Raw genomic sequence first — 25500 nt, 5'->3', positions numbered from 1 at the left:
GCCTAAAATACCTACAGCAACATGGGACTATCCTTTCACAACATTAAAATATTGCAGACCTTATGTTATGGCGAAGTTCTAAAAAATCTTTTGTGGAAATTCTCACTTGTTTTATTGTGCACCTATCAACAATAAAATACCGAAACAATAAATCACTTAAAAGAGTGCATAGATCTAAAATGGTTTACTTTCAAACAAGCTTCTTAAAATATACCTCAAAAATATTATAATGACAAAACGGTTTGTAAATTATATTATATACTTATCAATATTATCTATGACAAAATTAGGCAAATATTAAAATAATTTTCTAGTCAAGAGAGTCTTCCATTTATTCGTCATACTGGGGTGTGTTCAGACATGATAATCCGTTACGGTTGTAGCACATGGCAGAGCAGGTAAATCCAGATTTTCTGCAGCCACAGTAATTTTCACATCCAGACTTGCAGGAACAGGACACCAGAGAAAGAAGGTCATCATGAGCAAATGGTTTCAATAATTTCTTCTTTCCACCATTTTCATTTACATTTTCATACCTCCATCCCCAGTTTATAGGGTTTAGTTTGTTTCCTAACCAAAACTGTACTTGCAAATAAACTCTCAACAAATGTTGATGACACGATTCTGAAGTCAGTGGTAGTTTTGCCAAGTCAAATTTAGATTTAAAAGCTGATTTTGTCGTTAGTCTGGTAAACTTATAGTATCGAGCTTCGTTTCAATTAGAGTAGCTACTAAGACCATACATGGCGAGAGCGAATTTTTCTCCATTTTGCAACAAGTTGAATTGCATGATGAATTGATTGAAATAATTGAATAATTGCAATAAATGAATATTTGCACAAAAAGATGCAACAACTTCAGTTGCATCTTTTTGCAGAAATGCCTGAGCTGCGCGTTTTGCTTCGGGATTGTTTTTCATCGTGTCAACGGCTTTTATCTTTCCTAACCCATATAAAGATGGGGTCGTATCACAACCCGTAATGGCATGGGTAAATAGCATGTGTTTTCGAATATCTTTATGTACTATTATAGGTTTCTCTATGATGTAGAAAGTTCTTGAAGGGGCCTTTCCAGCAACATCTTTACAGAAAAAATAGATTTTCCTTCAGGAGCAAGACTTACAAGTAATACAAAAAGATCACTATCCGTGCCAACAACAATCACTTTTAAGAAGATGTTAGTTGTTCGATACCGGTTAGTACAATGTAAATATCGGCATCACCTGCGGCCGTGACTGTTTTCAAACCAGATTCACTAAATTCATGACACAGTGCTTCAATCATTATTTTTGTAGTTTTTCTTATTAGATAAGAAAGCTTCCTTCTTAGTCAAACAACGTGTAGTGAAGTTTAATTCAATATCGCACGATGAGTTGCTAGCCGACCTTCGTCTTTGCTCTTCATATTTTACAGTTGGTTCTTCAGGGTATCCATCAAAAACGACAATAGAATATTTGCCAAATTTAGTATGGACGAAACGTGAGTATGATTTAGTGATGTCTCCGTAAGTAGTTTAAGTTTGCCAAACAACAGAGTGTAGGAGGTATCCCCCATCGATGACTATTGCAGCATTTTCCAAATCAACTTCGTCATGAATACTTTCGCTAAATACTTTCGCCATACATGATTTTGTTCCTTTACGAAGGGAGACTTCATCAAAAATAGAAGGGGTCTTGAAGCAAATTCATATCCTAAGTAGGTCTAAAGCTTGCTAGGACTATCACTAATGCACAGTATTCTGTTAAATAGCTGCTGGGGTTTACTGCAACTTGTCTCGTCCTAACAGTTGCGTATTTGAATCTTGCTGGGTAATCACCATGTCTTTCCTTTTTAGTCGTATATCTCCAAAATTAAATCCTTTCATTTTTTGCATAGCTGTCAGGCCCACCTCATAAACTTTATCACAATTGACACTATTATCTGAAATAAACCCTGAAGATAAAGACAACTTTTGCCGTGTCAGGACCTAAAGCCTGGAATGGACTGCCACATGATTTGAGAATGATCGCAGACTCGACAGAATTTAGGTCTAAACTTAAAACGCACCTTTTCAGACAGTCGTATCCATAATTTCAGAAACCTCCACTTTCACAGTTGATGGCAATTTAAATTTAAATTAACAAAATGTAAAAAATACTAAAAATAAAATAAAATAAATAAAAATAATAATTAAAAATAAATAAATAAAAATGATAATAACTTATATCATTGATGTTGCTATTCCAAATTCCTGTAATATTCAAAAATCTGTTAGTGAAAAAATAAGAAAATACACAGATTTAGGAAATGAAATAAAAAGAATTTGGCATTCTCAGACTATAAAAATATTACCATTCGTTATTTCGGCTACTGGCATTATACCTAGCTCTCTAATTAAAAATTTAGGCGTATTAGATCTATCAAAAAATTTATATATAAAGATGCAAAAGTCGGTCATTTTGAATACATGTAGGATAACAAAAGATTTTTTAAATATTTATGTTGAGGGATCAGTAGGATTTATAGGCCCTGTTAGAAGTTCTACCGAGCCGAACCCTCTGATATGAAAATATCTGGAGACGGTGAATTTTTTTTCCCATTTGATATCTGGTGATTTGACGTGTTGTTGTTCTTGTATTGTTTTGTATTTATTTTACTTATATAATGCACTTACATAGTGTTGATTGACTAGCTGATCATTTGTGGAAAAGTGAGTGGAAGGGTTAAGTTTTTCCTTTGGGGAAGACTTAACCCGGACAACTAAATCGGAAGTTTAAAAAAAAAAAAAAAACAATTTGTAGGCTTTTAAGACAGTTAAAATACATTTAAATTAAAATAAAAACTATAGCAGACTTAAGATCATGCGACGACCAGTGTTTTTTGATATAGTTTCCTCTGCGTGCAGTTCTATCTTTTATAAGCATAAACTTTTTAATATAAGTGTGTTTGTAGGAAGAGACTTGCCAGGTAAGTATGTTTTGGTATCTTTTCTAAATAACAAATGTAGATCCTAGGAAATAAATTGTACAGCGCCCTTGAGGTGATTTTTCACAAAAACGGCGCTCTACAAATTATCCAATTATTATTATTATTATTATTATTAACAGCTTCCTCGAGCGCTTGGTGAACGGGCTGTGCTGTCTTAGCCATGATGTATATTTTCCTATATCTAGCTTATCCCTTTTCTTCCGTGATTCGCGCAGCTCAACATGCTGTTCAGTAAAATTAAATTCTATACCGATGAATTCTTCAATGCTCTCTTGCACTTTCACGTAGTAAGTGGTTCCAAGTTTCCACATTGACAAAGCGCTGTCAGTGATTCCGCGCCCAAGTGTCAAACCTGCTACTGACTTCATTGGTCGCATGAGCTCGATGATCATATCCATCCACGTACCGGACCAATATCTGTCGCTTTTTCTTATTGTAAAGTACCCATTTTCAGTGAATACTTTACATTCTTCTTTAGTTATTCTTGATTCGAGTTGCAACATACTTTGAACGTACATATGTACTGATTTTGCGTATGGTAAATGTCCTGCCGGGTGGAAAAATGGAAGCATATCAACAATAGTATTTAGGTGCATTTTCCGATTCCCGGACTTCTCTGCAAATATAAATCTAAGCATGAGGTCGATGCAATGTAGAAGGTAAAGCCACAACTTGGCAGTCCTACTAGATGATTCCTTAATCCTGTCTTCACTTGCTTCAGTATATGGAATCTTCTCTTTTAGATTGTCATCATTATTAACCTCCTCCATATCTTTTTTCCACGTAACTAAATCTTGATACATATTTTCTATTTGTCTTAATTTCCCATCAATATCTCGATATTCTTCTCTCATTACGTGGACAAGAGACGCTGCTGTTAAAGTGTAGGCTCTGTTTGCCCGAGAATATTCATGTCCATGGAGCATGTGGGTTACTGTTAAGGACGCGTAAACTGATTCCCATAAATTTCTCACATACCTTTATTTAAATAATAAGTAACAAACAATCATACAACATAATATGACTGTTTAGCCAGACCGGGGCACGGCGGTTGGTCGATAATGAAAGCGTTTCATTGGGCAGGGGAAAATATTTATATTACCCACCTCCCCTCCAAACTAAACCTGGTAAATAACAATAAAACTCTTCAACGTTAGACGAATTTGCTATAAAAAAAACACATGAATTAATCATTACTTTCCTTAGGTTTTTGTAATTTCTCACTGCGCCGCGAACCGCTGCGCATTCGAGCCCCCGCGCGCCGTGCTCCTTATTAACAGCCTACGTGCCTTATTATAAATTAAAACCCATCATTATATACATTATTTTATAGCTAAAAATATTGTCTAAAAGTTTTGTTGATTTATTTATTTTCGTTAACAGGCTCAGAAAAAAGTTATGTGCAAATATATTCTGAAATACTATTTTAAAAACTGATATTTTTCCTTTACTAATAAATTGTAGAGATTGTATAGCATTTCTCGCAAAAATGAAAGAATACAATTTTTTAGAATAACTAATTAGAAACTAAACAAAAAATAAATAATCTGATTTTATAAAACCATTGAGGAGATATTAGCGTATTCCGAAAGGCTTTGAAAAATATATTCAAGAGGGGGTGGGGAAGGAAGCACAAGGGGGAAAGTCGGGGACTTTTGTAAAAATACATGTCTAAAAGTCTTCTAACATCTGTGAAAAATTCAGCTTCCGGGGAATTAGTTCCGACACAAAACCTTCATTGACTGGGCTAAAATGGGAAACTGATGAACCTATTACAAAAGTATTTTTTTTTATTTTGTGAGTTTTTATTTTCAAGTAAATTGAGTCAGAAGTTGGAATTTATAATTTTTTATTGGTAGTATTTTAAAATGTGTCGAAGCGTCGGCCCGGCTACAAAAGGTTTTAATAGAAAAAATGTAACAAAAGAATTGAAATACTCTGATCTAACAAAACCAGAGTATTTTTTGGGTTTTCCATGTGACGTAGATGCGCCAGTTTGCCGCTTGTACTACAAGTTTCCAGACACCATGTATACACAGGGGGGGGGGATTAGGGCAACTGCCCCCCTTAACTAAATTCTATTGATACCATTATATTCAAATGAAAAAAAAAAAATACAAATTGCTAACTTGTCGTATGCCGGGCCCGCATATGTGAGGGCCATACTTTATTTTCGAACTTTAAAAAACAAAAAAAAATTATGTGTGATTTTAACCCTTATGTATAAAGAATTTGTATGAAGAACAAGGTCTCAATCGCTTGGGCTATTCTCGTTCTTTACGCATCAAATACCGGAAAGACTTCTAGCTTCTTAGATTAAATTTAATAATTTTTTCTGTTGAATCAGAGGCGGATTTGCAGTGTTGGCCGCCCTAGGCCCCAGAGCATGTAGCCGCCCCTTTCTCAGTACCCATCATATTTACCAGGAGTATCCAAACTTTTCAGAAAGTTCCTAGGGTCAAAACCGTTTTAATTTTCCTGCCATTATCATTCATGGTTCATGGGGTGAGATTTGTCCAGGTCTTGGCGGCGGATACGTCTGCCCACCTGTTGCGTGGCGGGCCGGATCGAGAGAGACTGGGTGAGGGAGGCCTTTTGACCTTTCCAGCCGGACTATCTTCACCCATCGCCTTGCACCGCAGTTGGAGGGATGTATTCATACGTATGTCACTCCTGGACACACTAATCCCCAGACTCCTACCCACCCCCCATACATTTTCCTTTTCAGAACTTCCTATCCTTCCCTTACTTAAAAAGACCCTCCACACAGCATCACCTAAGATGACATAGGTCGCGAGGGAAAATATTTTCCTCAAAGCCTCCTGTGTGGAATTAATGTAAAAAAATACGCTTGCTAAATTCGCTAGTTCAATTACTGTATAATTGTCGAATGTCGCAGGCCGGATTGATGACATTGGCGGGCCGTTGTTTGGAGACCCCTGATATAGACTATAGATTACATAATGAATTTACTTTATTGACAACTTTTATGGAAATCGATTCAGAAATTTAGTTAACTATAATAGCTGCTAGTTTGTAATACTTTCTAAGGTTTCAAGGATTTGAATAAAACATTTAAAACAGTTTTAGGTTTAATTTATTTAATTAGTTTCAGGTTTATTCTCATTCAATAATATATAAATGTTTCACAGTTACAATTAGGGTTGCCAGATATGGGCTGGATAAAAAGTTATTATTAAGTCTCCAAACAAATAAAAGAAATCAGCACCTCTTTTAAATAAAAATCAACTTAAGGTACATATTCGAATATAATAACTAAACTTAAAATACAAATTAAAACGTTGGTAAAAAAAATTACGTAAAGCATTATCTAACATAAAAAAAATGAACTCAAAACAAAAATCTGGCAGTTACAATTCTCGTCTGCACTTAAGTGCAGCAAAATCATTAATTAGATCTTCGCAATCCAATTTCCTTAAAAAATCTGCTTCTATGTTAAGCAAAGCAAGATTGTTCAGCATTTGCTCCGCCATTGTTGTGCGTAAATAATTTTTTACAAGTCGTAAACAAGAAAATGATCGTTCTCCAGAACAGTTACTGGCGGGAGTACACACACACATTCGAAGAGCAATATCCACGTTTGGATAAATGGTTTGAAGATCTTCAGTTCGTAACCATTTTAACAAACTGACAGCATTGTTTCGATCCTTATTTTTCACACTGCAGTGAGCACGAAAATGGAGACATTCTTCTGAAAAATGGGCTTCTAAATCACTAGAATAAATCATTTGCAATGATTTTGCCTTTTCTTCGACTTCAGACGGGCTTAGTTTTGTCAATTGAGTAATAAAATTAAATTTATTATAAAGTGATTTGTAAGCACCCAGTCGTTTTTTTAGTTTGTTAAATTGAAAAGTGTGGCGAGCGATATGCTGAAATACGCCATCCCACGCATATTATGTGTGTGAACACGCTATTATGCATAAAAATACCTAACGCGGTTCAGTCACTAGCGCAACTGAATCACGGTAGGGATTGGAAATACGCGAGCGGGCGAGCGACGGAGCATGATAGGTGTGGAGAGGGCGGCTGCGGGGCGTGGGGGCGCGCTGTGTGCTGTGTGTGAACACGCTCTTGCATATCGCTATTTCGTACGTAGAATATTTAGGTACTTAGGAAGTAATTTCTTGTTATCATCTGTGACTTTTTTGTCACGATTAGCCGCCCCTAATATCTGGCCGCCCTAGGCCCGGGCCTACATAGGCCTAAGGGCAAATCCGCCTCTGTGTGGAATGTCAAAACATCAATTTTGACGAGTTTTTAACGGTCGTAGTTTCACAGCGCGGTTCTATTTTAAGTGCCAAAACGAAGTAATTCATCAATAAAACGTAAGTAATGTTTTTTTTATACATAGATAATTGTGCACGGCATGTGTTTCGGTAAATTTAAAATGCGATAACTCAATATAACTGACAAAATATTACGTCAAAAGTATACGCCATGTTTTTGTGTTGAAAAATGTCGTTATATTTCTAGCTATGTTGCATCATATATCTATTGTGTTATTTGATTTGTTTTGTATTCATCTTGCAGATAAATCAATTGAGAACATATACCACAGCCTTCGATTTGTCCATATTTAGTTAATATTTTACAAAAAATAATATTCCAATGTCCCCCGCGCTAAAAAACTGTCCTAGAAATATTTTGACGTTTCTCTATCGATATTCACGTAAATATTGCCTAATCTTATAAGGATTGTACATCATTATGTAAAGAAAACTATTGAGATTGTGTATAAAAGCCCTAGTTTCGTCAATATTTAGTAAATATTTTTTAATTAAATAAATACCAAACGTAGGAAACCTGCACAAATACATGTGTACTATTTATATGTATGTGTGAGACGCCATATTTGCGCATGCGTAAAATGCACGTCATACTGCGCGCGCAGATTTCAAGTTTTTTTACAAATTTTAATTTTGTATGGGAGATATAGGGAACTTACAAAGTACATTATTTATAAATATTTCTAATAATATTTATTACAAATATTATTTTTTATTTATAAAAATAGTAATAAATATCACAAAATTAGATCAGTTATATAGGGTGTGCAAAAAAGTACTAACAAACTTTTTTTTGTTTAGGCATAAAATATTTATACGCGTATTGATGATTATATTATATAATGATATACATGATTGTTTCTATTGTTATAGAATGGAGATTCCAAGACCGTCAACGGAAGAAGACACCACGGAAGAAAGATTTTCAGTCATTGCGACAGTCATTTTCAGTCATTGTCAATATGTTGACAGGGTTGTGGATAACATACCACCAAAGCCGAATTCCTACGACCGTTTTTCAAACCTTTTATTTATAGCCGCAAAGAAATTTATACCTAGAGGCTACAGAAAAGTGTATATTCCAACATGGAGCTCAGAAAGTGAACAGCTTCTAGCCGAATTCGAGAGGACGAATGACCCAGACACTGCCTCTGACCTTCTCCAGTCTCTGGACGACGGGCGTATGAAACGGTGGAATGAATTAATGGAGGAAATGAATTTCGAGCACTCGAGCAGAAAAGCATGGCAAACACTAAGGCGACTTGGAGCTGCAGATCAGCCAACTAAAACAATGCCCAAAGTGTCACCAAATGCTGTTGCTCAGCAACTACTCCGTAGTTCAAAAACGACAACAAGGTCTAACATAAACCACCAGGTCCAAAAATCTCTGAAGGCGGCGCGGCTAAAATGGCCGGTGAACCCCAACACTGTGGTCGCCGTTACAGCTGACGATGTAGATATCGCCCTCACTTCAACAAAAGCTGGGAAAGCAGCTGGATGTGATGGAGTTCTCCCAGACTTTCTGAAACATGCTGGACCACGGACAAAAATATGGATCGCAAAACTATTTACTGAAATTTTCAAAACTGGAGAAATACCAAATACCTGGAGAAAGTCTAAAGTTATTGCGATCCTCAAACCCAACAAGCCAACAGAGGATCCGAACAGCTACCGGCCAATCTCACTTTTAAGTACCATGTACAAACTTCTAGAGCGAGTTGTGCTCCGCAGACTTACTCCAATTTTGGAGAAAGTGGTCCCACAAGAGCAAGCTGGCTTCAGACCAGGCCGTAACTGCTGCGATCAGGTGTTAGCACTGACAACATACATTGAATCTGGTTTCCAGAAACGGCTGAAGACTGCGGCAGCGTTCATTGATCTCTCTGCGGCCTACGACACGGTGTGGCACAAAGGCCTCCTTGTTAAACTGTACGACACCATAGAGGATGGCAACACAGTACGACTCATTGAGCAACTGCTAACTGGCCGTACCTTCAGGGTTTTTCTAGGAGGGCGAAAAAGCAAAAAAATACCCCTCAATAATGGCCTTGCCCAGGGCTCAGTGCTGGCCCCATCGCTATTTAACATCTACACTCGAGACCTCCCTCACACTGAAGGCAGAAAATTTGCTTACGCAGATGACATCGCCGTCACAGCTCAAGCCAAAACCCTTAAAGCAGCAGAATATATCCTCAATTCTGACCTAAAGGCTTTGGAAGAATATTTCCTCAATTGGCGACTAAAGCCAAATGGGTCGAAAACAGTTGCGACAGCTTTTCATCTTAGCAATTCACAAGCGGATGCCAAACTCTGTGTTCAGTTTGATGGAAAAAATATTTACCATGACCCCCACCCCCGCTATCTCGGAGTTACTTTGGACAGGAGCTTGAACTACCGGCAACACATGGAAACAGTGGGTAAAAAAACCAGGACAAGGCTTAACTTAGTTAATAAGCTAGCTGGAACTAGCTGGGGATGCGACGCCAACACGCTCAGAACAGCATCCATTGCCCTGGTTTTCTCAACGGCTGAATACTGTGCTCCAGTATGGGCTAGAAGCGCCCACACTTCCATGGTAGACGTTCAGCTTAATGCCACAATGCGAACCATCAGCGGGACTTTAAAATGTACTCCTCTCCCTTGGCTCCCCGTACTTGCAAACATAACCCCGCCAAACATCAGGCGAGAAATTGCAACACTGAGGGAATACAAGAAGGTGCTGCAAAAAAGCGCAATACCTCTACACGAAGATGTCGTCTCCCACCCGGCATGCCGTTTGAAGTCCCGAAAGCCTTTCTGGGCGGAAGGAGAGAGGCTCCTCCGACTACCTCTCACCCCAGAAGATAGGTGGAAACTTGAGTGGCAAACGGCCAACGTGGGAAATGCCCATCTCATACAGGACCCCACCGAGAGACAGCCTGGGTTCTCACTGCCTCGCAAAACCTGGTCCGCCATCAATAGGTTAAGGTGCTCCCATAGCCGCTGTGCCCACATGATGCACAGATGGGGCCTTAAAGGGTCGGCGATGTGTGAATGTGGTGCGGTGCAGACTACCAAACATGTGGTCAACGAATGCCCGCTCCATTCATTCCCCGGCGGGATTGATGAGGTTCACATGGCGACGCCTGAGGCCCTAAAATGGCTCGCAGATCTAGATGTCCCCCTCTGACCCCCCACCATACAAAAGAAGAAGTCATTGCGACGGTATGTTGTGTATTAGTAGTAGTTCTATAGTGGTTGTACGCTTCATCCTTTCCAAAATTGAAAGACATTCGTGTAACAATTAATGTTTACAGTTTCAGATTCCGGGATGGCAGGCTGACCCAAGACCATCAACATCCTCTACGCATCGGGCTCCAAATACTCAGGTAATTTCAATAACACTTTGCTAACTTTTACAGCACCATTTTTGTCTTGTATTACCTCAAGGACGCTTTACATAGCTATATATATTTTTTTTTCTTTTCTTTCTGTCTATAGGAAACCGACCACGTCGTTGCGGAGTTCTACGGATTCACTGATAGCGAGGATGAATCCCTCGCCGGTGATGTAGAACTTCCGTCAATGGTGGATATGGATGTTCCTGAGGATGAGTTGGAGCCTTTGGAGGAGGGGGAGAATCCAGAGGAGCAGACCTTCACCTGGTCCGAGGATTTCTCCACCTTCACGGGTCAGCGTGAGCATTTTGCCGTCCTTCAGCCTGGCCCATCACCCGACGTGTTCCCTCCGACAATCGCTACATCTCCATATGACGTCTTCTCCAAAATATGGGACTTGGAAACAATGTCCTGTATCGTGGAGGAGACCAGGAGTGCATCTTTGCATTGTTTGAATTTTCGTTTCCATTCATTGTATCTTCCACTTTTGAGGAGGACAGAAACAGTGTCTAAAAATTTGAATATTATAATAATAAATTTATGTATGTGAAAAATGATTTTTTTAGCAATCTCTCGACCAAAGATTAAAAAAAACGTATTTCATGTACCTGTTCTAAAACTGAAATAAATATGATGAAATTTTTTTCTTATTTATTTTGAACCACACAGTATCTGAATTTAAAAAAAAAACGTATTTAAATAAATAAATAAATATTAATAGAAAAATATTAGCAAATTTTATTTTTATTCCCCGAGTCATGATTTTTTTGTCACCCTGTTCTTTAAAACACATCTGTACACGGATGCCGGCGGCCATTTATAGCGAGCAAATTGACAACAATGCAGAAACGTCGCAAATTTTTATAAGGTAACCTCTTACTTCTTTCATTATTTTTGATATAAATTGATTGTGGACATAATAGATTTGAGGTATCATCAGAAAGATGGTTTCATGTACATTATTTTGATGTAATTTTTATAATATTTCACCCAAGAAAAGTGATGAAAAGTAGCTTTGTAAGTTTATCGTAGAAATGTCAAAATTTTTACGTCATAATGAATAATTTTATTTTTAGCATTATTTATTTACAGGTTTCTTGTACAAAATAATATTATTAGTAACAACAGTTGTATAAACTACCGAAATCTGGACAGTGAATCGAAAAGTGGACACTTGACGTTTGATTTTTTTTTTGAATAAATGAAAATATTTTACATTTTCAAAGAAGTGTCAATGGCATTACTTCTTCGAAAACACCTTTGGATTGTTTTTTTTCACAAGGGGTGTCTATTCAGGTTTGTGTAGAAATAAAAAAATCTGTTAATTTCCTTATGAATATATTTTTTTTACATTTGTTTGCCGTATGGGAAAATTTTTACACATTTTTTTTGTTAAAGTCAGCTATTCTGAGAAAACTTGTAACAATATTATCATGTAATATATATTAATAATAAGATACATTATCTGATAAACAGAAAACAATCGCAAAATAAACAATTTCTTTGTTTTTAAAACGGATGTTTGACCAAAAGGCAGGAGAGTAATTTGCGCACGGTTTTTTTCAAAAAAGCTTGGAATTTCCTAGCACACCACAGGTAACATGGTCCTGAACAACAACACCGCTTTCAGGCCACACAATACCCTCTATCCAGGGGACAAAGGCAGATATCCTCGTATTGGTCACCATGCAGGGAGAAGAGTTATACAAGGATTTCAACCCCACCAGTAGGTGAGTACTGGGGCTGTTGGAAATAGTCAGTGGGGCGCCATCGTACCAGCCCTGAGAACAAATAAAGTGATAAGGTGAACACACTTCAAATGACAGATTATTAATTCATTTTAACTAATTAATCGCTTCCTTAAAACCGGTAGGTGGTCAGTGTTTACATTCATGGTCAATGGAAATGGTTTGGTTAACCTAACCTAACCTAACCTAACCCAAGTAGTTCTATGAATAAAAGTCCTCTCATGCAAAAAATGTAAGTTTTCGTTTTTCTCTCATTAAATCAAAATTTCCTCTGAAAACTTAAGATTTGTTAGTAGGTACTTATATACCTACCTACTTAATCATATAATATGAAAAAGTTACCCAAATGATAATCCACGGGAGGAATTAATTAAGGGTCGTTTCTCCTTAATAGTAGATACATTCCGAGAGAAGAGAGCAATCAGAAGAAGAATAAGGACGGGTTGTTTCGCGGAATAATAACAATTCATTAAATTTCAAAGTTGATTTTCATGTTCTGTGTAGGTTCTATTCAAGTTCTATTATTATATCATTATTGGCCAAGGGCTTTACAAAGCTGAAATACTAACAGAACTTGACTAGAACCTTCACAGAACTTGAAAATCAACTTTGAAATTTGATGAATTGTTCAAATTCTGTGAAACAACCCGTCCTAAGAGATCGAATGATACATTACATAGTATAGACATTATTATGAAATTAAAACTAATTTTTATATGCAAAATGATTATGTGTTATGTTAATTAAATTGAAAAAAATGGTAGACCTTGTAGACAAGCTGTCATGGGGCAGGCAGCGGGACTACTCTTGTTACTTATAAAATTCTTGTTATATCAATGTTTTATTATCAATATTAAATAATAAAAAAAAAACATCCTTGTTATAATGAGCTTGGTGTACAATGCATCCCAGCGTTACATACCTCACATCGTCCAGTTGTGTTGACTGGGCGGCAGCAAATCTCCAGGTCATGTTTTATGCCAGCAGTGTGATGAAAGCTGCTAGCAGGGAATGTTCTAGAGCACTCCTCCTCGGATACTATCTGCATTGTCGTCTGAAATGTTGAAAAACTAATTATTTATATTTAAAAAAATGTACATTTAGTACCAGCCACAGCTGTCCATAATATAGTTATCACATCATCGGTCATTGTTCATTCTGAAGGCAGAGAAATGAGTTCTAACCTTCCGGGGAGGTGTGAGTGAGCCGCCTGACCCAGTGAGGATGAATCCACTGTCAGGAAGAGTTGTGCCGGTGTGTAGACAGACTGGGATTATACTGCTTGTAAATGTTACCCTGAAATTGATATAATTTATTTCTGTAAAACTGTGAAGTGGTAGTGCAATTTTTTATTTATTTTATTTTATTTATAGAATACATGATAATACAATAATACATTTTCTTACATGTGATACATTAAATCACCACACTAGGCGACTGCCTGTCTCGTGGCGACCAATGGTATATAGTTAGTATGTGAGGTCTAGTGTTAACATATAAATTAAATATTTATACATGTTTAAAGTATGAAAGATTATTTTAGAATGAATTATAATGGAAATAGATTAGAAATAGAAATATGCAATGCAATAATATTCCTTAACCCTTTAGGTGCGGTATGCCGATATTCCTGAATGACGCATGATACTCTTGAGACCCTGTCACCTGTTATTTGATATTGGAAATAATGGTAATTAAGTCACAATAAATTATAAAATTTCATAAAAATAATAAATATCGTGACATTACTTTTCAACAGATTATTGACTGTAACATTGTAATAATAATTACAAATAGGTTCTAATGTCGGTTGTGACTCTGGCCGTAACTCTGGTTCAGTACAGTTACAGTAATTACAAATAAACATGTAATTTCACATTCGATTACACATCTGTCCTGATGATGGGCAATATAATGCTGTCCGAAACGTTGAATAAAGAAGGAGGTAGTGCAACATGGCATAATACCCCAAAAATAAATAACTTTAATAATTTTTGCTGTGAAAATTTCAAATCATTTCCAGAACTTCGGTTTTGAGTTTAAGCGTCATCATTTTCAAAATTGGAAATGATTTGTTGAGAATTCAGACTATCTGTGATGTTTTAAGGGTCTGCGGTAGGTATCTTTATATACAAGTCTAAACTGTTTAGTGTGGCGCACAGTTTGCTGTAGTCCACCCTTGTATGCGCGCGAGTTCCCTACAGAGCATCAGACCAAGTGAAGCAACAGTGGGCCTGTTCCGCTAGCAGGGCATGTAGCAAGAATGGAAGATAGGACAGGACATACGAGTGTTTGTTGGTCGACCTACACTGAGGTGGCACTATACAGGTGGAACTATTCCTGCTAATAAGTTATAAGGAACTAACCTAGGAGATGGGGAAGAGGAAGGTGGGGAAGTACCTGGCTGTTCAGATCTGGTCACCAAACACGGCTAAAACCATCCCAAGCAACGTTTCAATTCTGAATGGTATTCTTACACCAGGGCGATACTGAGAGTATATTCCACTCTAGAAAGTACTGCAAATGTACTACATAATATATTATAAAAACAAGATTTTCTATTTGAACCTCCGACCTCCGGATTGCTAGTCGAGAGTCTTACCACTCGACCACGGTGGCCGTCAGATTTTTAATGTTGATAAAGTAATATGTACACACTTAAATGATTTAATGCAGAAATGCGGCAGGTCTGAAGGTTCGGGAGATAGCTCAGTTGCTAGAGTAAACGCCGGAATAGCAAATGGTCTTTTTTTGAAATTCCGGTCGCACCCATGAACTTATTTGTTTTGTTATTTTTACTAAAATTATTCCAATGTTTTGTATAATTATGAAAAGCTTACTGTCTGTCAAGCTGCAGAAGGGCGATGTCGTTATACACGCGTGAATAAGTCTTGTTGTATAGTGGGTGGGTGTGTGTTTTTATCACATTGTATATAGCATCAGGGTTGTACTGAGGTGTAAAGTTCCCCCCCAATCCGACGACATTCTCTGAGCTGAAACAAAAGAAGTGCAGGTTATATTGACATTGCCATGTGCATCTTAAGTAGGTCTAATTGTCCAATACAATCACTACGTCATCTGAGATTCACCACCATAATATATTTGTAATGGTTTTATATTTCAGGAAAACCGCTGATTCAATTCAATTTAACATTCTTTTAAAAACATTACAAAATCGTTAATTTCAAAGCGTCTAAAAATAAATTGCATTCATATAAGTCGGTACATACATAATATTATAAAGCAGAATTTGGTGTATCTATACACTGTAGTGTATAATTTGTAAACATGGAGTGAAAAATAAAATAACTGCGTACCATACTAGCGACAACAAAGATGCTGTTTAAAAGCAACTTTTTAAAAACTAAATATATATATGTCGATATCGGAATTGATTCTGTTCAACTACTGACTCATCTCGCTAACTTTACTCTTCGAACAGTTCGAGAGAGTTCTTAAGGCTCCGTAGTAAGCGTTCAAAAAGATGAAGAAGATTATTTGAAGGGAGATATGAAATGACAATAATTTTGCGAAAATTGTTAAAATATTTAATGAAACACGATTCGTTTAGTAAGGATTCTTTCTACAAATGACTAAGTTGCATTTAAAGAAACACTTTGAATTTTTAATACCTACGACATGTTAAATAACAGAACAAAATTGGTCTGTTATCATTTTCGAAGCATACTTTGAGATTTTTTTCGTACGATGGAATTTCGTATAGTTACCGTTTCGACTCAAATGTAAAAATATTATCAGCAAAAACAATATATATTTTTTAGGAACTCTAAATGTTAAAGTGTTCAAGAGAAATGTGTTATAAATTGGTGGAAATACGGAATGCGTGGCTTAAAACCAGTCGGGTCATGTGGTGCTATATCTGTCACCAAATTACAAATCCTCATGAAACTAACTTCTCATCTCCTTTTCTACTATGGTCAGACATATAATATAAACAGAATAATAAGAAGGAGTGATCACCTGGCGATCACGGGCGGCTGCGGGGAGGAAACCAGGTGGGTGGCGGAACTTTCATTTTTATATAAATCTACAGTTTTATTCCGAAATCGGTGAAATTTTGCACACTTTACCACAAAACAAGAGGAATATGCTACAGTCTACATAAGATTTCGAAAAACTCTATGGAAAGCCTATGGTACATCAGCGAGTATATTTTTATAAAATGGTTGGTCTGTGGTTGTGTTATAGCGCGGGATAGTTATTCAGCCAAGAATATTTAGTTTATTTCTGTTCGAAAGTGGTTTTATGTTTTTATCATCAAAACAAGTGAATTTGTAAAAGAGCTATTTTTTATAAATAACTAGCAGTACCCCGCCATGCGTTGCTGTGGTTCAGTCTGTCTGTGTAGATAGAAAAACAATAGCGCATGTTGCTTTTACGTCCAAGAGATGGAGTTGTTTTAAGAAAAAGCATGTTTTACCTGTCACAGGTGACATCTATATGCTATAGGTATATAAAAATTTTCCTATCTTTTTACTATTTACATAAATGAACTTTGCAGCATGAAAATAGACGGTGAAATAGTTAGCTATGCTGATGACACAGTTTTACTTTTCAAATCTAAGGATTGGAATAATGTATATAACATAGCGAATTTGGGAATCTCGCAAGTGAAAACATGGCTAGACTCAAACATACGCACACTTAACATATCAAAGACAAAATTCACAACATACAGAACGAATAAATAGAACGGGACAGCCAATAAACAACACAAACACCATAAAAATACACAAATGTTTAAACACCAACATCTGCGATTGCCCTCCTCTAGAAAAAACAGAACAAATAAAGTATCTAGGAATCGTAATTGACCATAACCTTAGATGGATACCTCACATCAAACAAATCACAAATAAACTTCTCGAAACAATACACATTTTCCTAAACATATATAAAATAAAACAATTGAAAACAATATATTTTGCACTTTGCCAATCAATAATAGAATATGGAATTATTGCTTGGGGAGGAGCAACAAACTCGGCTATCAATTACATAGAAACCGCACAGAAAACGATCTTAAAGGTAATACTAAAAAAACATAGACTGACTGATACAGACCAAATATTCAACAGCTGTGACGTACTAGATATACGCCAATTATACGTTAAAACACTACTAAACTACACTACTAAAAAATAAATTTCAACGTACACAAAATAACACTAACAGACCAGTTAGATAAGTGTACAAAGAAAACATAAAAACTCCGACAGTAAATTCAAGCTTTGGACAAAGACACTACCAATACCATGCTATAAAAGCTTTCAACAGTGTAAAACTTGAAATTAAAATTGAGGAAAATAAAAATAAATTCACACACAAAATTACAAAATGAATTAAAGAACAAAAAAGACAATATTACCAAAATGTCATAGCATAAAATAAAACCTACACTAACATACAAAACCAATGTAAACACACATCACTCACAAACACACAAGATTATTTTCAATGTATTATTTTTTAATTTTAAATGTATTATTATGTATTACATATTTTTAATTTTAAATTTATTATTTTCTTTTTAAATGTATTATTTTCTCTATAAATGTATCATGTAGATTATATTTTCATATTATAAAATGAAGGCCTCAGCACGGGCAAGCCACCCAGTGAGGGCTACATTACTGGAAAACTTAAAATGTAAAAAATATTTTACCAAATAAAAAAAAAAATTAAAAAATTTAAAAAAAAACGAATGCGTATTCGAATGAAACGTTGTGTCAAAATAACAAAGCAATCAGAAGAACTTTCGGAGATTTAAGATTTTGAACAAACTAACATTGAGTTTTTATTTATATAGATAGATTTGCAGGGAAGGGACTTTAAAGTCTTGAATTAGTCTGATAGTGGGGTAATTAAAAATAATTTTTATTAATATTTTTTGGAATGTTTTGAATGTACCTCCCCCGAGATTGATTCAGGGAGAAATAAATGGTTCTACTGTAAAATTAAATATGTTTCTTGGCCCGTTGTGCCACGGGTCGGTAAGAAATTGAATTAAACCGAGTGCTATAAAACCCTGTGTCGTTTGGTTACTGATTTATTTATTTCACATATACGGCACAACATGTGCCATTCACATACTAATTTAACAGAGAATAGTACAGCAACATAAGGAATGCAACAATATAAATGTAAGTATATTGGTATAATCAGTAAATAGTAAGTAAGGTTAAAAGTATGAAAAAACAAAGAGATATAAATATAATATAAGTAGCAATCTGTAGTATAGTAATAAGTCAAAGTAAGAAATTATATGTAATAATATACAATAAAGTAGTATAAGGAAGAATGAGGTGCTTATAATATGTCTAATAGGCATTAAGAGTTTGTAAAAAATAAAATAAATGATATTAGAAAGGTATATACTATTAGAAAATGAAAAGAATAAAATAAATACTATTATAATATGAAAAGGAAACAAAAGTAATAAATTACGTAAATCTACCGGGAGAATCGCGTGTATAATAGTAATGTGCGACACTGCTTGACAGTCCGATAAAGTTTTACATAGTACCTATGAAGACTATGATATATAATGCACTGATATCAGCTTCTACCTATCGAGTACTGGTAGTTTTTAATCTGAAGTACATAAACATTATGATGGTATGGTATTAATCGACAATTTTTGTTTTATGCATCTTTTATATGATAATAGACAATCAGCGTGATCGATGTTGGAATATTCATTGCCTAATCTGTGCAAGCGATGGATTATTGAATTTTGTTCTGCGTTAGTTCCAGTATTGTTGCAATAATAAGGTGACTTGAGTCTAGTTGGTCTACAGGGAACATGGTAATTTATCAACGAAGTTAATTCAGGGGAGTCAAACCAGTGATTGTTTATTTTAAATAAAAAAATTAGATCATTAAGTATTCTTCTATGTTTTAACGATAAGAGATGCATTAATTGTAATAATGAATCGTAATCAATGTCGTCAGAGGGAATTCATAATTTGAAGTTAATTGTTCTGAGAAAATTGTGTTGGATTCTTTCAATGGAGTTTGCATGATTTTTGTAGGAAGGGTTCCATATAGACGAATTATATTCTATAATAAAAACACATAAATTTGTTTTTGACCACTATAGTTTTATTTTCACTCTACCGGTTTCGGAAGAACCCTTCCTTCGTCAGGAGAATATTTATCACTTATTCCAAGTTTTGACAATTTATTTATAAGGATTTTATGACAAACCTTGTCGAATGCTTTCTGAAATCCGTATAAATTGAGTCGACTTGTTGCCTGTTAGCGAGAGCACATGATATAAAGTTTTCGTGTGTAAGATTAGTTTTTTATATTTTTTTTATAGTGAATACCTCACAAGAGTCCCAACTGCTCCCGTCTGGAGCCAGTGAGACTATGGCATCCCCAATTGGGGGATGTTGTGAGGCTGAAGGTAAGTGGGGAAGGGAAAGAGGAAGGTGGGGAAGTACCTGGCTATTCAGATCTAGTCACTAAACACGGCTAAAGCCATTTGGAGCAACGTTTCAATTCTGAATGGTGGTCTTACACCAGGGCGATACTGGTAGTATCTTCCACTCTGGAACGTGCCGCAAATATACTATATATTATTTTAATTAATTAATTGTGAAATAACACAAATCAATCAAATAAAATTTAATTGCGCACGCCGGGTTCGAACCCGCGACCTTCGGAATGGCAGTCCAATGCGTTACCACTGGACTATGCCGGCCGTTAGAGTAGATCGGCCAGAGACAAAACCGTGTTGAAATGAAGAAATATTAAATTTTACACAAGAACATATTTTATGAAGAATTAACTTTTCAAAAACTTTAGGTATCGACAATTGTATGCATATCGGTCTGCCATAGGTCACCCCAAGTGGTTAGCTACGTTTGGTGACTTAGCAGGGGTGATATGTAATTATGTGAGGTAAATTCACTAGTTCGCCGCGTATACCACGAATTTCCCGACACCGTGTATACCACAAGTATGTGAAATATCGTCTAAAATGCGCATAAATCTTTAAGTTGAGATCGTTCAAATATCAAACCAATTTGTGTGTGTATTTTCATCTTGCAGTCATTATTACAAGGAGGAGTTGAATTTTAAAATGAAACAATAAACTCACCCAATCATTGTAATGACGTATGCAGAGCACAGCACCCACCTGTCACTCAGTAATGTCACTGGATACTCCCACCAGGAGATCTCTTCTCTCCGACCTGACCCAATATGTCCCTGGGAACACAACACATCTTCATATTAATCTCTAAGCAAGTGTTATTTTAAATTGCTCGCAAAATGCTGATTTTCGTTTTTTCATTTGATTTGTTCATTTTTACTGCCAACCATCTGGAACCAGTGACACTATGGCATCCCAACCAACCATCTGGAACCAGTGACACTGGCATCCCAACCAACCATCTGGAACCAGTGACACTATGGCATCCCAACCAACCATCTGGAACCAGTGACACTATGGCATCCCAACCAACCATCTGGAACCAGTGACACTATGGCGTTCGGCCCCTTGCTTCGGGCCGTGGCCGAACGTTCCCTCTCGTATAGGCACGATTCTCATAATCGTTCCCGAATGAAAATGCTATTATGATTTTATCCCCAGCTCTCACACTTTACTTATCTGCCCGTATCCCTCTAGCCAAGCTCTGACGTTTCATTTATTGCATTTACACATTTGACATTTTTTTTAGGTTTTACATTACAACATTTTACATGAACATATTTGGGAAGTATATTTTATTTCAACAATATATTTTATAATGGGCGACCGCGGCCGAGCTCGGAGCAGTACGTCCGTTACACAAATTGATAACCACTTCTTTACCAACCAAGTTTTGAGATAACTAAAGTACAAAATAATGACACTTGGAAATATAACATCCACAAAATACATAAATGCATTGCAATGAATAAGCAAATAGTACGGAAGTACGCGTCTGTTTGAATGTTGCTTATTTCAAGAACGACGGTTTCTCGTGTCTAGGATGAATGCAGTTTGTATATACTTGACTGGCCACGCACTAGGCAGCCAACATGATTTGCAATGTGTATTCAAGGGAACGTCCTAAGGCTCTATGGAAGCCAAATATCGTCAGCTGTGGAAGCCAGCCTCAAATGTGACTAGGGTATATGTGTGTGGACGCCTCAGTCCTCAGTCCTCACGCACTTGTCGTGGCAGCCAGTAGAACTGGTGATATTGGCTGCTACAAGCTACAACTGGCTGCTCCTTTATATGGCGGCTGCCTGGTGCGCAGCCAGCCCAACTCTAAGATCATGATTCATGTGTTAACCCATTGGCCTCAAACGACGCCGTCCCGGCGTGTGTACGGCGATGTGTCTTAAAATCAAACGACGCCGTCCCGGCGGGTCTGATGTCTGTCGGCTTAAAAACGAAAAAGGGATACATTATTGACATCTGTGTGTAAAATTTTAAATGCCAATCGCTCTGTAGATCATTAAGCATTTATTTCGTAGTAATTGGCAGGACTCCGTTGATACAATTTTTTCCTGGTAATTACGATTGAAATTTTGTTATATTTCAGCTTCATTGATTTTTTTCAAAATGGCGTGTGGTTTGGGAATTGACAAGCTTGTTCGTAAAACGCATGGTGGGCGGCTCACAAGAGCCCAAATGGCAAAAAATATATATTATGGTAATAAGTATGATTGATGTACAACTTTTCTTAATCCAATTATAAAAAATGAAGAAAAAAAATTGGTTTTTGAAAAAAAATAAATTTCATTTCCTCTTTTAATCATATTATTATTTTTTTTTTAAACAATGCATACATTTTTTACATACCTTGATTCAATGCACAAGTAAATTAAAAAAGATTTTTTCGTTTGCATGTTTAGTTTAAAAGTTATGTAAGATCACTTAAAACTTTTGGTACAAAATTAATTCGGATGTGAATGACAATTTTTTAGCCAAACAATTCGGATGCCAATGGGTTAACACAATGTTTGCGGGGGGTTTTTTAATCAATCTACGCCGTAAAGCGGGCAATTTTTATCACGGTCGCGCGCAAAATTACGTTTCATGTAAAATAGCTATATCTTCTGAACTATTGATCAAATTTAAATAAAATTTTCAATATTTTACCTTATTTGAAATCTTTCATTGTGATCTGGTCACAAATTTTTATATTTTTGAAGAAACAATTATGATATTTAAGTTTAAATTAAAAGAATTTGAAAAAACTGCACTTTTGTCGTATTGTCGATTTAGTCATTTTATGCACATTCAACATAGTATATATATTTTGTAAAATACACACTTGTATCTTTGGAAACAATTCCCTTTATGTAAAGGTACATCATAGAATTTACACATGTACCGGGTTTCGCTACGTATTTTGTGTACCGCGCACACACGACATCGCCTTCGTAGATTCTTATTTTTACCAGGGCCTTCAATCTTTTCCAATATATGTTTTCTCATATCCATTGATAGTCTTCCTGGAGGATCAGATTTTGAAGATTTTTTTCGGATACCAGATGTTGATGGTGTTGGTTCCGGGTCTTGACTATTATCTGACGAAATCTGATCAGCCACCCAGTGCTCTGCGATTTCCTTAAAAAATTGTTTATATTTTATTTTCCTTTCTTTTACGGAGTTGTACACAACAAATGAGTTGAATAATGCACAATTTATTATGTACATCGCCTAGCCTTTTTGTCTATTTAGTGGTTTTTCGTAAAATAGAATAATACGAAAGATATTGGTCTGCTCGGTCAACGCCTTTCATATATTTATTGTAATCGATTATCATTACCGTAGTCTATTTTTATAGGGTATTTTTTATGAAAAAATATCCCTTTATTATATAACAAATAACTAACAAATATGTAACAAATAACTTTTCGAGCTCAGCACACAAATACTTTGTACGAAATTTTTAAAGCGGAATGTAGGCAGAAAAGAAAATAGAGAACGTCTTGAACGAAACAATATCGCTTTAACACTGAAGAAATGTAAAGATTTAAAAAAAAAAACAAACATTTATCTTACAGTTATTTTATTTCAAGTGCATGTTTTATGACCACAGTCGGCCGGCCACCCGACCCTAATTCCACGAATTGCCAGGTACCTAGTACACGTGTCACGAGAGCTGACGCATAATTTTTACTTCACAGAGTAACCAATATCATACGTTACTCGTTATATATTGTTACTCTAAGTGTACAACGCATTTTGGCGTCTCCCGCGCTTTACCAATAGTGTACAAATACGAAAAACGCTTTTAAGCGTCTCCCGCTCTCTACCAACAGTACGCAAAAGACGCGTTTAAGCGTCTCCCGCAAACAATGTGTTAATAGCAATGTTATATAGTTGTGAGTGATGAATACTTGGAACAGGTGGATGAGTTTGTTTAATAGTCACATGTTAATAGCAATGTAATATAGTTGTGAGTGATGAATACTTGGAACAGGTGGATGAGTTTGTTTAATTGGGAAGCATGTTTAGGAGAGGCTTAGGACTACATATTTAAAACGCAGCAAAATTCAGATATTTTATTAAAAATTGTATTTTTTACAACTACAATTAAGTTAGTTAATCAGCATTTTGAAAAGATGCAGAATTTTTTCATGCCTACAGGACGTTAAATAATAGAACTGGAGTATTTTTTTTCCATCAAGGGAATTTCATATTATTTTTTATCAATATATGTTTGGGCATGTAGAGTGGATTAACGAAGAAAGTAGTGTAAAGAGAACATACGACGTGGAAGTTTCTTGAGTCGGGTTGGGTCAAAAGTCAGAATAACGCAAGAATATGTGAGATGAATTATGAATGTCAATAAAGCAAGGAGTGAATGCGAGAGTATTGTAACGGTATATTCTCTCTGAAACTAATTAATATAATAAAGCTACCTAACGTCTGAAACTTACATAGTACGGGGCCTCGGCGGCAGTCCTCATGGGAGTCTCGTTATGTTCCATGTTGGAGTCTGGTGTGTACAGGTTTCTCCGAATTTCCGACAGCTTTATGCAGTCTGTAGAGGAAAAAAAACATTTATCAGATGTGTATATTAATATAATGCCTCTTGTTTCATTACCTCGGTCAACTAAATTTGAACGTGTGATTTAAAAAAATTAAAATGTTATATTTTACACTTACGCTAAAGGAAAAACATAAAAAAACTATTTATGCGGATGAGTTGTTTAGTAGGAGGTCTCGAAATAATTAATTAACGTGCCCTACTTAAAGTTAGAGTAACTCTATTGTTCTAAGATTATTAAATTACTGTACAAAGTCACTAAAAAACACGATTCACACGATCTGTCACTACTCTCATAAATTATTACAACCTGCTAAGTACAAAAAACTATTACACACCATTGCAAGTAATTGTGTTATTACGACACAAATGTTATGTTTACAATCAATTAACCCATAAATAAACCACTCTCAATTAACCTAATCCATACCTAATCATAAATGAACTTCTCCTAATTGCTTCTAATTCTGTCTGATCAGTCTGATTCTGTCAATTGTCAATATCTGATACCATAGACAAAATCATTTACCACAAACAAACAAAAAATTCTCATGTTCAAAATTGCCCTCTTTCAAAACATAATTACTTAATAAAACATATATATTATTTTCACATCAATTTTACAAAAAGACATATTTAATAATGCTTAATATATACTTTCAAAATGCATTCTAGCAAAACGGCAATAACATTTTACTATCAAAATGTTCGTGGTTTGAAAAGCAAACTAAATGATTTGCACTGCGAAGTGCTCAGTTGCAATTATGATTTAATTTGTCTTACAAAAACATGGTTAGACTCCTCAATCTATGACCATGAAATAGTAGATGATCGATATAATATTTAAGGACGAGATAGGGACACATCGAGTTCTTTTAAAAAATCAGGTGGTGGAGTTCTAATAGCCATAAAGAAAGAAATGACATCTATCACAGTCCCAACACACAGCTGATATCTAATGGAATTTTTTTTCCGAGGTGCAAAGTCTCTTGTTAGGAGCTTTTTTTCTCGTTGTCTGAAGTGCGCATGTACCTGGAGGGGGGGTTTTGTGCCCTATGTGCGGGCTGCCTTTAGGC

General features: G+C 35.9%; 1 protein-coding gene across 5 annotated transcripts; it reads right to left on the bottom strand.

Annotated features, from left to right (window-relative positions):
* Positions 1-11460: 11460 nt before the first annotated feature.
* LOC149423299 (serine protease persephone-like) lies at positions 11461-24930 on the bottom strand. Of its 5 annotated transcripts, none has more exons than XM_089632944.1 (7): positions 24855-24930; positions 24315-24418; positions 20530-20639; positions 15242-15394; positions 13586-13697; positions 13324-13455; positions 11461-12434 (listed from the first exon to the last, which is right to left on the bottom strand). In XM_089632944.1, the coding sequence occupies exons 2-7, from the start codon at positions 24363-24365 to the stop codon at positions 12216-12218; spliced, it is 777 nt and encodes a 258-aa protein (XP_089489070.1). In that variant the 5' UTR covers positions 24366-24418; positions 24855-24930; the 3' UTR covers positions 11461-12215. The 5 variants fall into 5 exon arrangements, with proteins under 5 accessions (XP_089489070.1, XP_089489073.1, XP_089489071.1 ...); XM_089632947.1 differs by having other exon boundaries at positions 20530-22995; positions 24763-24885; XM_089632945.1 differs by having other exon boundaries at positions 24763-24885.
* Between the last annotated feature and the right edge of the window lie 570 nt (positions 24931-25500).

This window comes from Hesperophylax consimilis, chromosome 6 (genome assembly GCF_061612785.1).
Source record: "Hesperophylax consimilis isolate HC1 chromosome 6, BYU_Hcon_1.0, whole genome shotgun sequence".
Classification (NCBI taxonomy): domain Eukaryota; kingdom Metazoa; phylum Arthropoda; class Insecta; order Trichoptera; family Limnephilidae; genus Hesperophylax; species Hesperophylax consimilis.
The sequence above is the reverse complement of the archived record's forward strand: the minus strand, read 5'-3'. Positions and strand labels throughout refer to the sequence as shown.

Excerpts from the sequence above, each read along its gene's own strand:
- LOC149423299 (XM_089632944.1), bottom strand. The coding sequence starts at position 24,365 with ATGGAACATAACGAGACTCCCATGAGGACTGCCGCCGAGGCCCCGTAC. Across the intron at positions 20,640-24,314 it reads CCGCCGAGGCCCCGTACTAT|GGACATATTGGGTCAGGTCG; the intron begins GTAAGTTTCAGA and ends TTGTGTTCCCAG. Across the intron at positions 12,435-13,323 it reads ACACAACTGGACGATGTGAG|GGCTGGTACGATGGCGCCCC; the intron begins GTATGTAACGCT and ends ATTTGTTCTCAG.